Genomic DNA, 15,341 nt, shown 5'->3' with positions numbered 1-15,341 from the left:
TTTTCTAGTCCTTCACTCTAAATTTCCTCATCCACGAATCTTTCATCCTCGCTCAAATTAATGGGGAAATTGTCGCTTTCTCGGTCCGAATCGCTCTAGCTGCTGCTGGCTATGATTGTAAACAATGTGAGGATGTGAGGAGCCCTACAACCCGTGACGTCACGCGCACATCGTCTGCTACTTCCGGTAAAGGCAAGGCTTTTTTATTAGCGACCAAAAGTTGCAAACTTTATCGTCGATGTTCTCTACTAAATCCTTTCAGCAAAAATATGGCAATATCGCGAAATTATCAAGTATGACACATGGAATGGACCTGCTATCCTCTTTTAAATAAGAAAATCTCATTTCATTAGGCTTTTAATTTAGGGGTGTCAAATTCTTTTTAACTCAAGGGCCGCATGGAGGAAAATCTATTCCCAAGATTGGTAAAATCATGACATGATAACTTAGAAATAAAGACAAATCCAGGTTGTTTTCTTTGTTTTGCATTGGCCAGAAATAGAACAAGCACATTATGAAAACGTACAAATCTGGACAAAACACTTCAAATTTTGAAAATTCTGAGGAAACTGGTGTAGTTTTAAAAACACAATGATCTTAGATTTTGTCTGTGTTTTAAAAAAAAAAGCCAGGATTAAACTTTAAGTCACAGTCTGTCGGGGGTTGAAAACAAATAACACTTGTAAACGCTTCTAGGTATCAAATACGTCCTTTGTCATGTCCATGTATCAATCCAATTCTAACTCAACAAACCGTAAGAAACGGAGGTAAAAACTATTCAAAAGGGTGAAGTTCATTTTTGTTGTGTTTGGCAGATATTTTGGGGCAACAAATGTACCAAATGACCATGTGTTTGAAGCAGGAGGCGTAAAACGACAGGTTTTAAGTTTCATTCGTGTCAAGGAGGAGGAGCCACAGTCACCCTTCACTGCGTAACTTTTGCTTGGCCCCGGTATAAACCACTTGCTTGCCTAACAAGATTGCAATTGTGACATCTAGTGGACACATTTAGAACAGCAGTTTCTTTCATTAAAAAAAAAAAGAAAGCAGCTAATGTTTATACTTGGCAAACTCGTACGTTTGACACCACTGGTTTAAGTTATTAGTTCCAAAAGGTCAGACTTGGACTGAGTCGTACGAATACTAACCATTTTATCCCCGTAACAAATAAGCAAATCCCATATTTGCAAATATTAACACAAAACACATTTTTGAAATAATTATAATGATTTTACATGCGGAAAACAGTCTGAAATACGTATGAATAGTTAATTGTCATTTTCTTTCGGAGAAGGGACGTGCAACATAAAATAAATACCATTACTTGTGTGGTGTTCGGGTCTGTGGGACCTGTTTTTGTTTTTTATTAAAAGAAAAATTATACAATTAATTAATTTTTCAAACTGATACTCACTGACTTTGGCTCATTATCTGTAAAGAACATATATCAGAATACTTATTTAATAACCACTCACCATACACCGCCCTACACATTTCTATTACATATAAGATGTCCGGGTCCGCTGGACCCGGGGCTAATAGAAGTGTGGAAATTGATGTTCTTTGTACCACACACACACACACACACACACAGCAGGCCGAGACAGGAGGAGGACAGACTGTAGGTACACAGAGCATCAGAGGGTCAAATGTGCGAGAAAATGAGAGCAGACAGTGTTGAAAAACACTGTTGCAACCTTGTGTGGGAACCGCAGGTGCAGAAACATAAAAGAAGAATCCCTGTGGGATGTAGAAACTGGCAGAAAAATGTTCCGTGCAATGTTCATATTGTTGTTACTCAACCAGCGTTTGTGGGTCGGATGGACCCGTTGCATTTTGTGGCTTTTAATGCCTCACAATCAAACACTTTTATGTTAAAACACTGAACATATGTTTATTGGGATAAGGTAAACAATTTATTTTACACATTAAATGTGTTTTAGGACAACATATACAAGTATAAAGTGCGGAACCCTCCAAACAATGAGAGATGTATTCAGCAAATTACAAACGCCGTTACGGTTCATATAACAATGATGAATGAAGCAAAACAAAACATCAAGAGTGGAATAAAAGTGCAAACAGGTGTGAAAGAAAAGATGAAACGTAGATGCTGATAACACAAAGCTGACATGTAGGTGTTTTTTTTTTAATCATTAAAAATGAAAAACAATTTATATACAGTCGTTAAATGCCACAACGCACTTCAAATACTGCAGTTTCACATGTGTTTTTTGGTGGAGGGGGGTTGTGTTTTTAAAAGCATTATCTACAACATTTTGCTGTAGATTAGGCATTTTCAAGCACAAAAAATATCAATAATACAGTAGTATTGGTCACTTGATGAGACATGGTCTGGGTTGTACTTGTATTGCACTTTTCTGCCCCTTTTTAAGGAGCTTAAAGTGCTTTGACAGTATTTCCACATTCTATAACTTAGATTTATAACGCGCTTTTCTAAACACTCAAAGCGCTCACAGAGAAGTGGGACTCAACATTCATTCACACCTGGTGGTGGTAAACTACATCAGTGTGAGCGGCACCAGGGGAAAAGGGTGAAGTGTCCTGCCCAGGGACACAACGGCAGCGATTTTTCGGATGTCAGTAGGTGGGGGGCGAACCTGCAACCCTCAGGTTTCTGGCCAGCCGCTCTACCCAATACGCCATGCCGCCCCATTCGCCCATTCACACACACACACACACATTCACACACTGACGGCGGGAGCTGCCATGCAAGGCGCTCACCAGGACCCATCAGGAGCAAGGGTGAAGTGTCTTGCCCAAGGACACAACGGACGTGACTAAGACGGTACAAGGTGGGGATTGAACCAGTAACCCTCAGATTACTTGCGCAGCCACTCTACCAACTTGGCCACGCCGTCAATATCATCAACAAATCGCACCCTTGTGCATTCACACACAGCATAAAACTTTTGATGGACAAAATGAGACAAAGGAGTGGAAGATTTTACACAAACTATTGCGTCACAGTCCACACTATGGTGAGTTCAAGGACCGCCAAAATTAGTAGGACAAAACAATATTCACCAAATACTCTCATCAGTGAAGCATGGTAATGGTAAATGGGTTGTACTTGTATAGCGCTTTTTTACCTTTTTAAGGAACTCAAAGAAAGCGCTTTGACACTATTTCAAATATTGTGGCTTCAACACATGGCCGATTTTGGGGCAAATGTGTGTTTTAGTTTAAAGTGTTTTTTTTTTAAATCCTAAAACATAAGCATTTTGAAGAATAAAACATGGCTAAATGAACAAAAACTGTCAATACTACATTAGTATTGGTCAGTAGATGAGACCAAACTAATCAGTGGGTTGTTCAGTATCATAGTCACTGATGGGCTCAGCCTCAGCAGCATTACTATATATTGCATCAAAAGAGTGTTAAAGGGGTCATATTATGTTTCTTTTTTAATATTTAAAACACTTCCTTGTTGTCTACATAACATGTAACGGCAGTGGCGGGCCGTGCATTTCACACCTAGGCCTTCAGTGATGTCCGACTTTAATAAGTACCTCTCATAGCACCATCATTCATGTCACCACATGACCACGGTTGCAGAAATACTATGCAGACACAGAATTGCGTACACCCTGGGGATAGAACCTCATCATTAGTGTACAAAACAGGCTAATTTCCGGCGTATTTAAAAATCAATAAACCTGCACTCGCAATTAAAGTGAATTATATTTATATAGCGCTTTTCTCAAAGTGACTCAAACCGCTTTACATAGTGAAACCCAATATCTAATTTTTACATTTAAACCAGTGTGGGTGCCACTGGGAGCAGGTGGGTAAAGTGTCTTGCCCAAGGACACAACGGCAGTGACTAGGATGGGCAGAAGCAGGGATCGAACCTGCAACCCTCAATTTGCTGGCACAGCCGCTCTACCAACCGAGCTCTACCGCCCCAAACGTATCTCTCTTTTTAGTACATACAAAATAAAATATGAGAATGTGAGGATATAAATAAATGAAATATTTGAACTTTGCAGCACCCATCAGGAGCTGTAAGCCAAGGCTACTGCTCATAATTGGTTGATTCCATTGGAAGTTGTGAACAAAGCATTCCACCTGTCAGCTGACCTCGTCACACGAGATCTACCTTCTCCTGAAAGGTCTTTCAAAATGGCCTCGCAAGTATAAATCTGCAACCTAATCAATGTTTTGCTCTCCTTTGGCGACGGTGGATTAAAAAAATAAAATGTTGCAAGTGGCTATTGCACAGCCTTTTTTCGCAACTCACATTTGGATACTCACTTGAGTCACAAGTGAGTTTGAGGGAACATTGGGCTCCATTTAGCAATAAGTTCCTAGCTTTCCCTCTTATATTTCTTCCTTACTGATTTCCTAAGAGGAGTCCATTCAAATTCATGACGTGTTCTTAAACGGCCCGATTGTTCCCACTTGCTGTTCTTAAGTTGCTGAATGCCAAATGGTTATAGCGTGTACGTGTCAATCATAATTTGCATATAAACACGCCCTTGTTTCCCCAATATACATATGTAAACACCCTTGAATTCGTAATTTGTATAGGTAAACGCCCTTAATTCCCCATATAAAAAAGCTGAATCATCAAACACACTGAGAAAACACAAAGAGATTACAGAAGAGAAATTTGTATTATCCCACAATGGAAATACATAATGTCAAAACGTAAGTTTAAGAAAGGGGGTACTGCTGAGGTAGCCTAAAGCGTTCAAATAAATATTCGTAATTTCGGGCAAATAGGTCTACTTGGTCGTGAAATATGCGCTCCCTCCCCAGGGCACCATCTGCGGAATCTTGCTGTAGCAGCAAAGGCATTGCCATTGTGTCAGTTGTGTCTTTTAAAGAGTCACCAATCACTAATTCAACACCCCGGTAATTGATGTGTGTGTGTGTGTGTGTGTGTGTGTGTGTGTGTGTGTGTGTGTGTGTGTGTGTGTGTGTGTGTGTGTGTGTGCGTGCGTGCGTGCGTGCGTGCGTGCGTGCGTGCGTGCGTGCGTGCGTAGCTATATATCTCTATATCGCTCTATATCTATCTCTATCTTAAAGTTAAGTTAAAGTACCAATGATTGTCACACACACACTAGGTGTGGTGAAATTTATCCTCTGCATTTGACCCATTCCCTTGTTCACCTCTTGGGAAGTGAGGGGAGCAGTGGGCAGCAACGGTACCGCGCCCGGGAATCATGTTTGGTGATTTAACCCCCAATTCCAACCCTTAACGCTGAGTGCCAAGCAGGGGGTCATGAGTCCCATTTTTATAGTCTTTGGTATGACTCGGCCAGGGTTTGAACTCACAACCTACCACTAGGCCACTGAGTAGGTCTATCTATCTATCTATCTATCTATGATATTAATGTAACATAGGTCCAGCGACCCCGAAAGGGACAAGCGGTAGAAAAAGAACAGATAGACAATAGACGTAAGGGAACTGTCAGAGTTTGTTGCAGACAAACCCCAAGATGCAGAGATGGAGGCAGGCATTTAATAAGAAAACATGATTTAATTAAAACTAAACAAGAACAAACAAAAAGCGCGCACTAGGCGAATCACAAACAAAAGGAACTTAGCATGGAAGCTAGCAAAAACAAAAGGCTTAGAATGGAGGCTAACAAACAGAACAGAGAATAGAAGTCGTTACGTGTTGTAAAAAAAAACAAATTGGAAGCAGGGAACAAAAAACAGCAAGCTACAAACATCTAACGAAAATATAGCCTACCGCTACGCTGCAAAGATACGACACGACAGGTCGCAACGACAAGAGCGACACGTGGCAATGACAAATCAATAATCCAGCACCGAATGGAAGACAAAGCAGGTACAAATAGGAGCGGGCTGATTGACACCAGGTGTGGCCAGGTGCCAACAGCTGCAGCTCAGGGGAAACAAAGCATTCAGGGAGACAAACAGGAAGCTGAACCAAAATAAAAGTGCTGACAGGAACTAAGGACAGGAAATACTAAACACACACAGAGGAAAAACTAAAACACAAACAAACTGTCAGTGGCAAGCCTGACAGGAACTTGTCAGACTTAAGATTAAATAGGCCACCCTAAGAGTGCTCTGGCGCACTCTTAGATTTAGTTCTTAACTACGAACAAATCCCAGCTAAGAAAACATTGGTGAATACCAAAAATATCCTTAAAACTTCGTAAGTGGGCGCAAGAACAAAATGTGTTCTTAAGAACGGTTGCTGAATGGGGCCCGTTGATTCCCACGCCTCCTGTTGCTAATTTATGAGATATATGTAGGGTTGACATCATCTGAGATTGTGTCGTCTATCTTTTTCTTTTTAGAGATGAAATCTAGCAAGTCGGCATCCAGGAAGCGTTGGGCCCGCTCTGTATCATTTGAGCTTGACGGAGACCTGTACGCTGTGGACCTGGAGAAGTCCTACTACCATCCTACCAACTTTCACAACAACAGCTGGGCCCGAGACAGAAGTCGAGGAGCGCTGCACGGAGAAGATGATGAAGAGTTCAGTGGCATGGGAGTCACAGCCAGGCCCACCGCCAACGTACTTACCCCACCTGCTTCTCTGAAGGTCACTTACAGGTGTGTACCTGTGCTATTTGATGCTTAGTGTCATGGCGACCATCAGTATAAACATTAGGGCTGCGAATCTTTGGGTGACCCACGATTCGATTCAATGTCGATTCTTGGGGTCGCGATTGACACGGTGGCGAGGCATAATGGATGCGTGTTGCTACCCCAGGGATGCAAGAGGACCAGGACAGGCAGGAGTTGCAGGTAAGATTAGATTTAATACGAAAACAAAAATAATACTGGTACAAAATGCAAAGAAAAGGCGTGCCGAATGCACGGAGAGCTATGCTAATAATTAGCACGAGAGCAGAGTACAGGAATAGAGGTGCAGAGCGCACGCAAAGCTAAGGCGAGACTTAGCAATAGTGATTACAAAAATAAGAACCAACGTGCGTGTTGCAAGTAGCAAACAAAACAGCCAGGAGGAACTAAGGTAGCAGGTGGTCTTAAATACAACACAAAAAATTCAAAACAGGTGTGCGTAATGAGTCCGTGCAGGAGGCATACTTAGGTTGCCTTGGTGACAATACAAAACAAGGAAGTGCGCTAACAAACGGGATCGGTAGAGTCCAAAACATGATCAAAACATAGTAGGACAATACAAAAAAGACAAACATGCTAGAGATGTGTGATCCGGAAGCCGGATCACAACATTACCCCCCCCTTAAGGGGCAGATCCCAGATGCCCCCAAAAAACTGCAATAAAGAGAACCCCCTCCCAAAACCAGAAAGTTCACAAACGAAGGGAGGGCGGAAGGAGTCCACGGTGGAGGGTCGCCAGATCGCATGTCCCCGAATCCACCGAGGACACATCATGTGGCGGCGGCGGGTGGAACGCTGCTGCCGAAAAAGTTTTGGCGGGCGACCTCGAAAAGGCCACATTAGTGGCCGCCTCGCAGGATGAGGTGCCCGGCGAGGCGGACGACCCGGGCACGGCCACATCCGTGGCCGACATGGTGGACGACGCCTCAGCACCGAAATCCCAGCAGGCTTGGAAGCAGCAGACGAGGGTGCGGGGACTGCAGCCAAAGCAGGCCCGAGTGCAGCTGGCGAGGATGATGCGGGTGCTGCAGCCGCAGGAGTCGTCGGAGGCGGCCTGGGAGCCGCAGGAGTCGTCGGAGGCGGCCTGGGAGCCGCAGGAGTCGTCGGAGGCGGCCTGGGAGCCGCAGGAGTCGTCGGAGGCGGCCTGGGAGCCGCAGGAGTCGTCGGAGGCGGCCTGGGAGCCGCAGGAGTCGTCGGAGGCGGCCTGGGAGCCGCAGGAGTCGTCGACGCTGGTGTGGGCTCCAGCCCCGTCGTCGGCGCTGGTGTGGGCTCCAGCCCCGTCGTCGGCGCTGGTGTGGGCTCCAGCCCCGTCGTCGGCGCTGGTGTGGGCTCCAGCCCCGTCGTCGGCGCTGGTGTGGGCTCCAGCCCCGTCGTCGGCGGTGCTTGGCGGCACGGAGCTGGCACCGGTACCTGTCGTGGTGCTGGTACCGGAGTGGGCTCCAGCCTTGGAGTTTGTGCTGGTGTGAGAACCAGACTGGGAGCTGGTGTGAGAACCAGACTGGGAGCTGGTGTGAGAACCAGACTGGGAGCTGGTGTGAGAACCAGACTGGGAGCTGGTGTGAGAACCAGACTGGGAGCTGGTGTGAGAACCAGACTGGGAGCAGGTGTGAGAACCAGACTGGGAGCAGGTGTCGGCTTCAGCCGAGGAGCAGGTGTCGGCTTCAGCCGAGGAGCAGGTGTCGGCTTCAGCCGAGGAGCAGGTGTCGGCTTCAGCCGAGGAGCAGGTGTCGGCTTCAGCCGAGGAGCAGGTGTCGGCTTCAGCCGAGGAGCAGGTGTCGGCGTCAGCCGAGGAGCAGGAGTCGGCGTCAGCCGAGGAGCAGGAGTCGGCGTCAGCCGAGGAGCAGGAGTCGGCGTCAGCCGAGGAGCAGGAGTCGGCGTCAGCCGAGGAGCACTAAGAGACTGGCAGAGAGGAGGACTAGGACTACTATGAGGATTTAGACTAACACTAGGACTTGGGCAAGGACTTGTGTGAGGACCAGTACTTACAATCAAACTAGTGCTTTTATAAGGACTTGGGCAAGGACCAGGACTTACAGTCGAACCAGGGCTTGGGCAGGAACTAGGACTTGAGGTCAACCTAGGGCAAGGACTGGGACTTACAATCATACTGGTGCTCGGGCAAGGACTTGGACAAAGACTAGGACTTACAGTGACACTGGGGCTCGGACAAGAATTTGGGCAAGGACTAGGGTTACTGTGAGGACTAAGACCACGAGGGGAATTAGGACACGGACTACGATCAAGACTACACGAAGGTACGTAACTGGGACCGGGACTTGGACTACCATTAAGAGAATGACTTGAGCAAGGACTTGGGCTAGGACTCGGACTACGACTCAGTCTACGAGTTGATCTACAATGTTGGCCAGAAGTCGGACCAGGACTGGGACTAGGCTTGAACACCGGTGGTGGAGGGCGCACTGGAGGTAGTGGACTAGCGAGTCGAAAAGTCGGTGGAGGAGGTCTAGGTGGCCTTAGTGGCTTGACCGGGGGAAACACAGGTGGAGGAAGAAAAGTAGGTAGCTCATGTTGCCTTAGTTTGCATCTAGAAATAACATCTGTATAGAACTTAGTTGTGTCTATAGAGTCCAAAAAATCATAGTCAATATTTGAAACAGGTTGAGAATAAGACTCAACAATATAAAAATCCTCAGAAAAAATATCATCGACAGGGGGTGGTATTGAGTCACCAGGGGGCGTTGACGAAATGACGTCACCGTGATGGACCGGTGGGCCGGAGGTATGCCCTGGCCTTACAGCCCAGTCGGAAGAGTGGTTGGAATATGGAGAAAAAACAAAACTTCCAAACCTCAGGGAAGAGTACTGGGCTGTTGTCTGCGCGCTGCTGTCCGGGGAAAAAGTCTTCGCGGCTTGGCGAAGGGAAGACTTTTGGTGGTCCACTGCGAGGCGGCGTTGTGCTGGCTGTTTTCTGACACGGTGGCGAGGCATAATGGATGCGTGTTGCTACCCCAGGGATGCAAGAGGACCAGGACAGGCAGGAGTTGCAGGTAAGATTAGATTTAATACGAAAACAAAAATAATACTGGTACAAAATGCAAAGAAAAGGCGTGCCGAATGCACGGAGAGCTATGCTAATAATTAGCACGAGAGCAGAGTACAGGAATAGAGGTGCAGAGCGCACGCAAAGCTAAGGCGAGACTTAGCAATAGTGATTACAAAAATAAGAACCAACGTGCGTGTTGCAAGTAGCAAACAAAACAGCCAGGAGGAACTAAGGTAGCAGGTGGTCTTAAATACAACACAAAAAATTCAAAACAGGTGTGCGTAATGAGTCCGTGCAGGAGGCATACTTAGGTTGCCTTGGTGACAATACAAAACAAGGAAGTGCGCTAACAAACGGGATCGGTAGAGTCCAAAACATGATCAAAACATAGTAGGACAATACAAAAAAGACAAACATGCTAGAGATGTGTGATCCGGAAGCCGGATCACAACAGCGATTCGATTATATATCGATTTTTTTCGAATCAACTCGATTCTCGATTTAAAAACGATATTTTTCCGATTCAAACCGATTCTGTTTTCATTCAATACATAGGATTTCAGCAGGATCTACCCCAGTCTGCTGACATGCTAGCAGAGTAGTAGATTTTTTTTTAAAAGCTTTTATATTTGTAAAGGACAATGTTTCATCAACTGATTTCAATAATGTAAATTAGTTTTAACTATTAAACGAACCAAAAATACGACTTATTTTATCTTTGTGAAAACATTGGACACAGTGTGTTGTCAAGCTTATGAGATGCAAGTGTAAGCCACTGTGACACTATTTTTATTTTATTTTTATTTTTATAAATGTCTAATGATAATGTCAATGAGGGATTTTTAATCACTGCTATGCTGAAATTATAACTAATATTGAAACTGTTGTTGATAATATTAATTTTTGTTTCACTACTTTTGGTTTGTTCTGTGTCGTGTTTGTGTCTCCTCTCAATTGCTCTGTTTATTGCAGTTCTGAGTGTTGCTGGGTCAGGTATGGTTTTGGAATTAGATTGCATTGTTATAGCTCGGTTGGTAGAGTGGCCGTGCCAGCAACTTGAGGGTTGCAGGTTCGATCCCCGCTTCCGCCATCCTAGATACTGCCGTTGTGTCCTTGGGCAAGACACTTTACCCACCTGCTCCCAGTGCCACCCACACTGGTTTAAATGTAACTTAGATATTGGGTTTCACTATGTAAAGCGCTTTGAGTCACTAGAGAAAAAGCGCTATATAAATATAATTCACTTCACTATAAATATAATTCACTTCACTTCACTGTTGCTGTTAAGTGGTTTGTTGGATTGATTAAAAAAAAAAATAATAATAATAATAAATAAATATTTAAAAAAAATGAGAATCGATTCTGAATAACACAACGAGACAATCGCGATTCGTATTCGAATCGATTTTTTCCCACACCCCTAATAAACATGCATTCATACGTGGTAATGGTTTAGTTTATTTGGAAGATGCTTAACAAAGTCTTATTAAACAATCTCCCACGCTGACACAATTAAACCAGTTTGAAAAGTAGTAAGTAGAAGCAAATATTTATGTTTTATTCAACTTCTCTGAGTTCTGGTTCATATTCTGTTCACTTCCTGTGTTTAAATTTTTTCATATTACCAATTTTTAATTGGAAAACAATAGAATGGGAATATCTGATAGTCCAGTTAGTGCAGTGTTTTTTTTGTGCTGTGGGAGATTATGAAATTTCACCTATAGGGGGTTAAAAATATTTTTTGTAGAGATGTCCGATAATGGCTTTTTTGCCGATATCCGATATTCCGATATTGTTCAACTCTTAATTACCGATTCCGATATCAACCAATACCGATATATACAGTTGTAGAATTAACACATTATTACGCCTAATTTTGTTGTGATGCCTCGCTGGATGCATTAAACAATGTAACAATGTTTTCCAAAATAAATCAACTCAAGTTATGGAAAAAATGCCAACATGGTACTGCCATATTTATTATTGAAGTCACAGAGTGCATTATTTTTTTTAACATGCCTCAAAACACCAGCTTGGAATTTGGGACAGGAGGCTGATAATTTCCGATACAACATTTTAAAGCATTTTAAAACATATTATCGGACATCACTAATTTTTTGCAAACCAGTAATTATAATCCGCAAATAATGTGCCGTTGTTGAGTTTCTGTGTTGTCGAGAGCTCAGCAGAGTAACCTTGTTATACTCTTCCACATCAGTAGGTGGCAGCATGTAGTTTATTGCTTTGTAGATGTCAGGAAAATTCATATTCTCTACTGCTTGCTAGTGTTACAATTTCTGAGTTATTGTGTAGAAATATGGGGAAATAACTACTAAAATACACTTCCCTCGCTAACAGTGTTACAAAACCGATCAGATAGAATAAAACATAATGTTGGATATAGAGAACATACAAACCCTTTATTTACTCAATCCAAAATATTGAAATTCAATGATTTGGTGCATTTTCAAACAGCTAAAATTATGCACAAAGCAAACTTTAGCATGCTACCCAAGAATATCCAACAATTCACCTCAACAAAAGGGAAATAAAACCTTAGAACAGTGGTTCTCAACCTTTTTTCAGTGATGTACCCCCTGGGAACATGTTTTTAATTCAAGTACCCCCTAATCAGAGCAAAGCCTTTTTAGTTGAAAAGAAAGAGATGAAGAAGTAAAATACAGCACTATGTCATCAGTTTCTGATTTATTAAATTGTATAACAGTGCAAAATATTGCTCATTTGTAGTTGTCTTTCTTTAACTCTTAGAAAAAAAGATATAAAAATAACTAAAAACTTGTTGAAAAATAAACAAGTGATACAATTATACATAAAAATTTCTACACATTGAAGTAATCATCAACTTAAAGTGCCCTCTTTGGGGATCAAATAGAGATCCATCTGGATTCATGAACTTAATTCTAAACATTTCTTCACAAAAAAATAAATCTTTAACATCAATATTTATGGAACATATCCACAGTTTATGAACTTACATTCATATTTTGTTTAAATATTATTCAATAAATATATTTATAAAGGATTGCTGAATTGTTGCTATTTTTAGAATATATTTGAAAAATCTCACGTACCCCTCGACATACCTTCAAGTACCCCCAGGGGTCCGCGTACCCCCATTTGAGAACCACTGCCTTAGAAAATATAATTTAAAACATTTGTGTGAACGTTCAACACTAACGACTTTTAGCATATCAGTATGTGGGATTAAATTAGGGAGTGTCTACAAAGTATAAGAAAGAAGAAATGGGTTAAACATCTTGATTTTTATTAAAAAATCATTAGTATTAATCTCAAATGTGAATCGTTGTACTAAAAATGCGTTGATTTAATCTGTTACAAATTGAGAACAAGGTATGAGTAAGTGTATTAGAAATTGCTATGAAGTGAAAAGGGGTAGGATAAAAAAAAGTTTGATTCTCCCTACCTCTTTCAGGACATGTAATGAGAAATGCAAATGTGTAATATGTGATGTCACTTGCTAAAATTGTATATGTGTTTGAATAGAGTAGAATAGAATAGAATAGAAAATACTTTATTGATCCCTGGGGGAAATTCAGCACCACAGTTCACTCACAACAAACAATAATAATAATAAATAATATATAACATAAACTATATATATAATATGTAATTTATCAATAATATAAATATATTCTACGTATATTCTACATTTAAGTGCAGTCAAGGAACATATGCATTATACAGTCTGATGGCTGTCGGTATGAAGGACCTCCTGTGTTGTTCCGTGTTACATTTTGGGAGTCTGAGCCTTCCACTGAACGTGCTCATTCTCTCCACAAGGTCCGAGTGTAGTGGGTGGGAGGTGTTGTCCATAATGGCTAGGAGTTTCGCTCGACTTCTCCTCTCTGACACCCAAGCCAGAGAGTCCAGCTCCACTCCCACCACATTACGGGACGGCGTGGCGCAGTGGGAGAGTGGCCGTGCGCAACCCGAGGGTCCCTGGTTCAAATCCCACCTAGTACCAACTTCGTCACGTTCGTTGTGTCCTGAGCAAGACACTTCACCCTTGCTCCTGATGGGTGCTGGTTAGCGCCTTGCATGGCAGCTCCCTCCATCAGTGTGTGAATGTGTGTGTGAATGGGTAAATGTGGAAGTAGTGTCAAAGCGCTTTCCCTGCACCCAGGGGTAAATGTGGAAGTAGTGTCAAAGCGCTTTGAGTACCTTGAAGGTAGAAAAGCGCTATACAAGTACAACCCATTTATTACTGGCCTTCTCTACCAACTTGTCCAGTCTGTTTGCGTCCCTCGCTCTCAGCCCGCTGCCCCAGCAGGCCACGGCGTACAAGAAGGCGCCCGCCACCACCGACTCGTAGAACATCTTCTACATCTTTGTACAGACGTTGAAGGATCCTAGCCTCCTGTCCCTTCTTGTCCCTCCTCAGCGTGTTTTGACCCATTCAGCTTGTTGTCGATGCGTACTCCGAGGTATTTATAATCCTCGACCACGTCCACATCGACCCCCCTGATGGAAACAGGGGTCGCCGGAGTACTCCTCCTCCTTTCCAGGTCCACAACCAGCTCCTTGGTCTTCGTCACATTGAGCTGGAGGTGGTTCTTTCCACACCATGTGACAAAGTCCTCCACCAGTGCCCTGTATTCCCCATCATCACCATCCTCAATACACCCCACTATTGCAGAGTCATCAGAAAACTTCTGAAGGTGGCAGGACTCTGATTGATAGTGGAAATCAGTGGTGTAAATAGTGAAGAGGACTGTACCATGCGGGGTCTGTCAGTCAGGTAATCTACAACCCAGGACACCAAGGGGACCTCCACCTGCATCTTCTCCAACTTCACACCCAGTAGCCCTGGCCGTATAGTATCGAAAGCACTGGAGAAGTCAAAAAACATGACCCTCACACTGCTTGCAGGGTTGTCCAGGTGGGCGTGGGCTCGGTTCAACAGGTAGATGACTGCGTCCTCCACTCCCAGTCGTGGCTGGTAGGCGAATTGGAGTGGGTCCAGTTCGGGCTTGACTGTAGGGCGGAGTTGTTCCAGGACCAACCTCTCCATGGTCTTCATGATATGGGAGGTTAGCCCCACCGGCCTGTAGTCCTTTGACGTGCTGGGTCGCGTGCACTTTGATATAAACCGAAACAGAAGCATTTAGGTGCTTCAATAATAACGCATGTAGGAATTTGTGATAAATGCTATCAGACACTGTTGTATTCATTAAATAATGCATGCATTCATTACGGATAAATGATAGCCAATACCGCGGCATTCATTAGCTAATACATTCATTAGTTCAGGATAAATGATATCAGACACTGTGGTTGTCAGCATGCTGCTTCTTCCTTGTAAACAACATATGCTTCACCTGTTTTTACTAATTTGCTACCTTTGCCTTTTTCTGGTGTGTGCAGATGCTCCATTCTCTTGAACGACACAGTAAAATGCGACGGGGGCCTTTATAAGTCCCTGCAGGCATGGAAAGACCACAAGCTGCATATTGAGCACGAGGTACTGGCTTATTTCTATACAATGTGAGACAAACATGCTGAGCCGTGTATGTGCTTGCTCATTTTGTAGATTGAAACCTTGCAGACCAAAATAAAGAACCTGCGTGATGTCAAAGGTCACCTGAAAAAGGTGCGGCCAGAGGAGTGTCAGTGTAGCACACCCAGGTTAGAAACGGTCACCAACAAAAATTATTTTACTCATAGTTTTTTGCTCCATTTTTACATAGTTTTTGTATTTATT

General features: G+C 43.3%; 1 protein-coding gene across 5 annotated transcripts in view; it reads left to right on the top strand.

Annotated features, from left to right (window-relative positions):
* sulf2a (sulfatase 2a) overlaps positions 1 to 15,341 on the top strand; it is a 264,808-nt gene that overhangs the window by 225,907 nt on the left and 23,560 nt on the right. For all 5 annotated transcript variants that reach the window (XM_061874878.1, XM_061874877.1, XM_061874879.1 and 2 more), the window contains 3 exons: positions 6,303 to 6,561; positions 15,005 to 15,101; positions 15,171 to 15,265. In XM_061874878.1, coding sequence (XP_061730862.1) covers positions 6,303 to 6,561; positions 15,005 to 15,101; positions 15,171 to 15,265 — 451 coding nt within the window. The remainder of the gene's footprint in view (positions 1 to 6,302; positions 6,562 to 15,004; positions 15,102 to 15,170; positions 15,266 to 15,341) is intronic.

This window comes from Nerophis ophidion, linkage group LG16 (assembly GCF_033978795.1).
Source record: "Nerophis ophidion isolate RoL-2023_Sa linkage group LG16, RoL_Noph_v1.0, whole genome shotgun sequence".
Lineage (NCBI taxonomy): Eukaryota > Metazoa > Chordata > Actinopteri > Syngnathiformes > Syngnathidae > Nerophis > Nerophis ophidion.
This window is presented reverse-complemented; position numbering and strand designations above follow the sequence as displayed.